Source organism: Condylura cristata, unplaced genomic scaffold, assembly GCF_000260355.1.
Source record: "Condylura cristata isolate star-nosed mole 26May11 unplaced genomic scaffold, ConCri1.0 scaffold00027, whole genome shotgun sequence".
NCBI classification, from domain to species: domain Eukaryota; kingdom Metazoa; phylum Chordata; class Mammalia; order Eulipotyphla; family Talpidae; genus Condylura; species Condylura cristata.
Genome location: NW_004567128.1, coordinates 10,418,377 through 10,424,631, shown reverse-complemented (window position 1 = coordinate 10,424,631; position 6,255 = coordinate 10,418,377). Strand labels below are relative to the sequence as shown.

At 40.8% G+C, this 6,255-nt stretch overlaps 1 protein-coding gene across 1 annotated transcript in view; it reads right to left on the bottom strand.

The window, feature by feature from the left end:
* PRDX4 (peroxiredoxin 4) overlaps window positions 1-6,228 on the bottom strand; it is a 16,659-nt gene extending 10,431 nt beyond the window's left edge. The window contains exons 1-2 of the mRNA XM_004689914.2: window positions 5,922-6,228; window positions 2,561-2,678 (exon numbers count right to left, since the gene is read on the bottom strand). Coding sequence (XP_004689971.1) covers window positions 2,561-2,678; window positions 5,922-6,162 — 359 coding nt within the window. The 5' untranslated portion in view covers window positions 6,163-6,228. The remainder of the gene's footprint in view (window positions 1-2,560; window positions 2,679-5,921) is intronic.
* Between the last annotated feature and the right edge of the window lie 27 nt (window positions 6,229-6,255).

Here is a 6,255-nt window from a genome sequence, read left to right as displayed (position 1 = left end):
CAGGAGAGGTCTGCCTCGCCATGTGGTCTCCTCCGGGGCAGGCGGGAATCGAACTCATGTGGAAGTGGATTTAGCTTCTCAGTGCTGTGCTTTAACCCGCTGCGCCACCAGGGAGGGCCTTATTTATTTTAATTTAATAATACTCTGTTTATAGAGTGATTTGTACAACGTTTACATCATTTCAATACAAAAAACCCTCCTCTATGCACCTTCTGAGTTGGACGCCTCTCTGCTTGGGGATGAGGAAATGCTCACGTTCCTCCCCCTTTCTCCTAAATTCTCTTCCACCTTGTCACCCAATCCCACGACAGCAATAGATCTTATTCTTTGTTCTTCCATGTTGTCAGAAGGCATGTTTAGAGAATATTACCTTAGGATAGTATTTTTCAAATCACAGTCGGGACACCTGATGCCATTTTACTGAGTTCTGACCAACCAACATTTAAAAAGGTGAAATGAAAGTATGAGGCTACATCGTGCACAGGTAGGTTATGAAACGCGCTGTGTGCGGGCATATGAGAATGTTCAGGACACTCAATACAGCTAACAAACTTAACTCAAAGTTGGCTTTTACATTGGGGGTTCCTGAAAGGAACAGGTGGGAAGAGCAACTGGGGGAAGGTGTGGGGGAAGTGGCACTGACTGGAAGTTTGACACTGTTGAATGAGCACGGCTGCACTGGCGTTACACACAGACAATGTTCCCTGTGTATGTTGGTGTTTTGGGTGGCAACAAAAAATGCACGCTCTATGGTGTGTTTGGTCAAGAAAGTTTGGAAAATGTAGATGGAGGGGATGATAAGTTCCTACCACAGCCCAGTAACAGGCTTTTCAAATATATCAGCTGTTCAAGTGAAGACAGCCATGTGCGAGTGGACAGTTCTAATCTAGATAATGTCCCTGGATACCTGGGCTAGAGTATGTATTTAAACTGTTTTCCAAAAGGGAGGAACAGTCAGCCTGTGCCTTCCTATTACCCCAAGAAATGTACCTAGAGACACATTTGCCCAACTTTTAAGTGAAGATGGAGAGAAAGTGCTGCCAGAAAACTGACAGGTTACATTTGTGACTTTCCTCCTCACAAACTGGCAAACAGCCCAGAAGTGTCCCTGCTCTGACCAGGCCCAGTGTCTCAGGCAGAAGCAACAGCAAGGAGCGTTTTACCCTGGTGACGATTGCTAAGATCATATTCTGACTTGCTCTGTCTTATTCATTATGGAGTTTTAAGTAGCACTGAAGAAACAGCATTATTTGTCTGCTATGTAAGAATAATTTCAAAATTCAGGTTTATGTACTTAACAAATATGTTAATGTTTTAGTTTTCTAACAACATGAATTTAGAAGGTCTATCATTTTCTATATTAAAAATTCTACTTCTGGTTTCTACTAGGAAATATGAGTTTTAGCGAGGCAAGTCATAGTATAAGTTAGATGATTAGAAAGAAGGAATTTCTCACTAATTTAAAAAGACCATATATTACATAGATTCACGACTTAACCTCAGTGTATTGACTTTATGAGAATTTGTCCTTTTTTGGATTTGAGTATGGGTTGGCAAACCTCAATGTACAGGCCAAATCTGGCCTCTTACTTTCTGTAAATAACCTTTAACTGGAACAGAAAAATACAGATTCTAAATGTATTATTTATGGCTGTTTTTGTGTTGCAGTGGTGAAGTTGAGTAGTTACAATAGAGATCATCACATAATCAAATTGCTTACTATTTGGATCTATTCAGAGGCTTAGAGGCAACCAACAGAGATGAGTTCAAGTGCATCCTCCCTGAAAGTTTAAATTTTTTTTGAAAGTTTAAATTTTATTTACATAGTTCTAAATTAGTCCTCATGGAAAAGAGATCTTAATATACAATGGCCAAGAGAAAAAGAATCTTCTACATACTTTTGTAACAATGTATTCAAATACAAAAAAGATCAAAGTTGGGATAACTTACTTTTTGGTATCTTTTAACTTTCTTGGAATTTGAAAAACTGCAAGAGCATTTGTTTTGAGTCAGCGTCTGGCCTGTTTACAAAAGTGCCCACTGCTACAGAGCCAAAAGTAGGAAAACCCCCTACAACAACACAGTTTGTATTAATAGGTAACCTTTCTTATTCATATACAATATTTTCAAATCACAAGAAAGCACCAGATGCAGCAAAGAATAAAAATAGTCAAATGGCATTATCAGAGAAAAGAATGTATTGATTTTCTAGTTAACAGAGACATTAAAGAGATTAGTGGTGTAAATCTTGCTATGAAATGCTTTTTAAAATAGTATCAGTCCATTTTATTGCCTTAGTAGGCATAGGTTAATGACTATAGTTGCAGTTTTTCTCTAATGATTACACTGTGATAACATCATGTTGTGGTAAGTTGTTGGGGGCAATGAATTATGAATCTGAAATATGTAGTAGTAGAAGTCCTTGAAACAATTCTTCATCTCAGCTTCCTTTTATAAACCAAGAGCTAAAGAAAATAATTTAACCTTAGTTGATGTTCCTGAATGATGACTGACAATGACTGAAGCTTTACTGGCTATTATGTACATATGTATTACTTACAAATCAAGTGGGTAGAAGAAGAAAACCAGGTATTTCCCACGGTAATCACTTAATTTGAGCTCCTTAAATTCTCCATTCATCACAGCTGTTCCTTCCCAATAGGGTGCTGGCTTAGAAACTAAAAAAAAAAAAATAAAATTATAACATTGAGAAAGGTATTGGATGACAGAAGGCATCCTTAGGAAATCACTAACGCTCAAGGGTTTGGTGAAGCAGTCTGGTGAAGCTTACGGATTTCTCAGAATGAGATATATAGGATTACAAAGAACACCAATTAGACTGAAATGCATTTATCAAAATTAAAAAAAATCACTGATAAACCCTTTTAACACCTTAGAATGGTAACTTAGCAGTGATCTAATAACTATCCAAGACAGCAGTGAGCGTAGATGATGTTTCAGGATACCTGCAATAATCATGTAGCATGAAAATACCCAAGAGTCTATAGGTGACAGGTACAAGCAAGTACTGCTTTAGCTTATGTGGTTTGTTTCAGGGTTCATGATGGAAAGAAACGCTAAATTTCGACTGTAGGCTAGACTTTTTTGGTTCTATTCATGCTCACAGACCTCCTACATTCTATCCCTGCTCTACACCCTACTGGCTATTTCAGTGTACTAATTAAACATCTGTGTAGCTTCTCACACACACAGGACCTGCTGCAGATCAGGCTACATTCAAGTAGGAAATTTAAAAATCCATCCTGGGCAGGTGAGAAGGGTAAGTTCCCAGGTCATGGGATTATTTTCCTAGAGAGCTTTGAAAGAGGAGATTCCCACCCTGTCCCATGCCCCACCCAAACCCCCCTTGGTCAGCATTCAAGTGACTGGATGGAAATTGAATAGTTTGTGCCACTCTCTTAAGGGCATGCTGTAATATTAGCCAACACGCTTTGAAGATAATGTACACCTCCATCTTCTGTTCATATACTTAGATAGCATTTAAACTTTCAAGACAAGTAGATACATTGAAGTCAATATATGCCTCCAAGTTTGGTTGAGAGTCCTAGAAACAAGGCTTACAATAGCCAGCATTTATTATATTTTGTATAACTGCCAGCATTTTTGGTCTCCAAGAAAGAGACAAAATTAAGATGAATTTCTCTCTGAAGTTAATAAGGCAACATGTGATAGTTTATTTTGAGCCAGCAACCTACTTATCCTGATTTGATTAGGTAAAGGCAGGAGGGAGAATAAGAAGGATACTGAACAATCTATGATTTATAGATACATGTTACTACTTAAGTGCAGGTTATAACTAATGATCTCACCACCATACTCCATGAAGATTTTAGCATATTGAGAATATCAAATCTGAAAAACAAATTTTTGTTCTGAAAATCGTGATTCTGAAAAATTTGGGTTCTTGATTTAAGAATTACAGTTAGTGAACAGCCATATACCAGAGACATTTTATGGGGGTGGAGTGGGGAATGGGATCAAAAACAGTGGGGGGAGGGAAGTGCGCTGGACTAAGGTGATGGCACATGGGTAACTTGGTGATGGGAAACCCACTGGGATTACAATTGAGATGAAAAAAAAAGTACCAAATGATGTAAAACCAAACTATTATATATTAAGAAAAGTAATAATAAAAAAGAATTAGTGTTAAAAAAAAGCCCTCATCATTTATAGAGCCAAAAAAAATGCAGTGACTTTGTTAAGATCTATAAATGGAATTCTCACAGCAGTCCCTTGCATCTATTAAAAAACAAAAATTGTCCTGAATATAGCTCCTATAATTAACAAAGATTCTGGCAAATGTAGAGCAGTATAAAGAATATTTAAATCCCCTCACCCCCCCATGCTAACATTTTGATCTCTTCCCTTTCAGATTCCTTTAAAGAGAAATTAGAATCATGTTGCTCACCCCCACTTTTAAAGAGAAGCAGGAAATCATGAACTGTTTTTCATATTGTTAAACACTATTTAAAGTGACTTTAAAGGCTCCATAATATTCCATTTATGAATAAAAGCCTTGCATCTTTCATTCTATTGGATAAGCCTATAAGTAGCATAGAAATGTGACAAACATCTAAAATTTGGAAAGGTTTGGGGGGGGAGAGGGAAACCTATTGTTAAAATTTGCCTCCATGAACAGACTTGGATGGTATTTCTTATGGGAAATACTTAGTAGCGCCAGTATACACTTAAATGGTTGACATATTTCAAAATATTTTTTCCCAGGCAAGCAAAATCAAAAGATATTGGAAATACATGATTATTAAAAGTGCAAGATTGGCTTTTTAAGAAACAAACTCCCCAAAGTAGTTCACTTTCAGTAGGAAAGAAATGCAAATGTTTAAGGAAACAAACTTGTTCTCACCGTTCCCACTCCATTCTAAGTCAGACCATCCTCTTTAACAATGGGGATTCATAATGGTGAAGCGTTATTTGTATTTTTCACTGAGTAACGGTCCAGAACATACTGTAACTAAATCACAAAAGCCAAATACACATCTACAGGCTGCCAAATGAGCCGTAAGAAAAGCAGGTTATTTAAAAGCAAGCAAGGGACAATCTTTATCCTTTAGTCTCTGCCCACTTCTTTTCCGTTTATCTTAACAACCAGATGCAGCAGGCCACAACTTTCTCAGAATCCTCTTAGTCTGACGTGTCCTTCCTGCAAGTGGCCATTAGTTGTGTACACCGGACAGAAATGCAAATAATCAAAAGCCAAACTGGCAGGACACAAATTTGCCACGAGGCTTATCATCAACCCCAATATGTTACTTCTAATCTCCTTCCCACCCCAACAAAGGGGTCGAAGCACGCCCTGCACCAAGCTCTTCGCTTCTGAGAAACACAAAGACCACCCTTCAGCAATAGGTTTTGGGAAAGGTGATTTTTAATAGTTTCATTAGATTCGACAAGAACAAAAGAAACGTTTGACCTCCTGGACGTTCTGTTTAGCCACTTTTCTGTTTGATCGAACTTTCTGTGAATCATTATTCAACTCATCAATGCATTCTTCCCAGAAACACTGCTTGAAAACAGATGTGATTGCTCCAAGCACTTTTAGATGTTTGAGGAAGTGTTTGTTTGCACAACATCCTCGAAGCCTGCAAGCTCCGGACTAGGGTCACCCCTTTTCCCTCATCTGCGGCTTTTGGGGTAACCACTACTTCTTCCCAAATCTGATCTGTGGAAACCATACCTTTCTTCAGGGCCGAAACCTCCTCCATGCCCCCACACCCAGGAGACAGCCAGGCCGGACCGGGGACTCGAGGCAGCCCAGAAGATGCCGCCCATGCCAGGCCTTGGGTAGCCCTGAAACCTGCGTGCACGTGTCTCCCAGCTCTCCCCATCTCCCCCCAGCCCTACGCCACCGCCACCCCCACCCCTGGCGGGGTGCCACCTACTCTTGGCTTTGCTAAGGTGCAGGGAGTGGTCGGCGACCGAAACCCGGGACGCTTCCCCCGGGTACACTTGTCCACCCGCGTAGAAGTGGCACTCCGCTTCCCGGGTTCGGGGTTTCCCGTCTGCCTCCGAGCCCCGCAGCGCCCCGGCCCGCAGCAGGAACAGCAGCAGCGGCAGCAGGAGCAGCCTTCGGCTCCGCCCGGGGAGCGGAGTCGGCGCGGCCTGCAGCGGCGGCGCTTCCATGACCGTGCGAGCGCAGACACGCGTGCCTCGGCTGGGCGCGACTTCTCCCGCCGCCAGGCAGCTCCGACCGCGCGCGAGTTGCCCGCGCGAGTC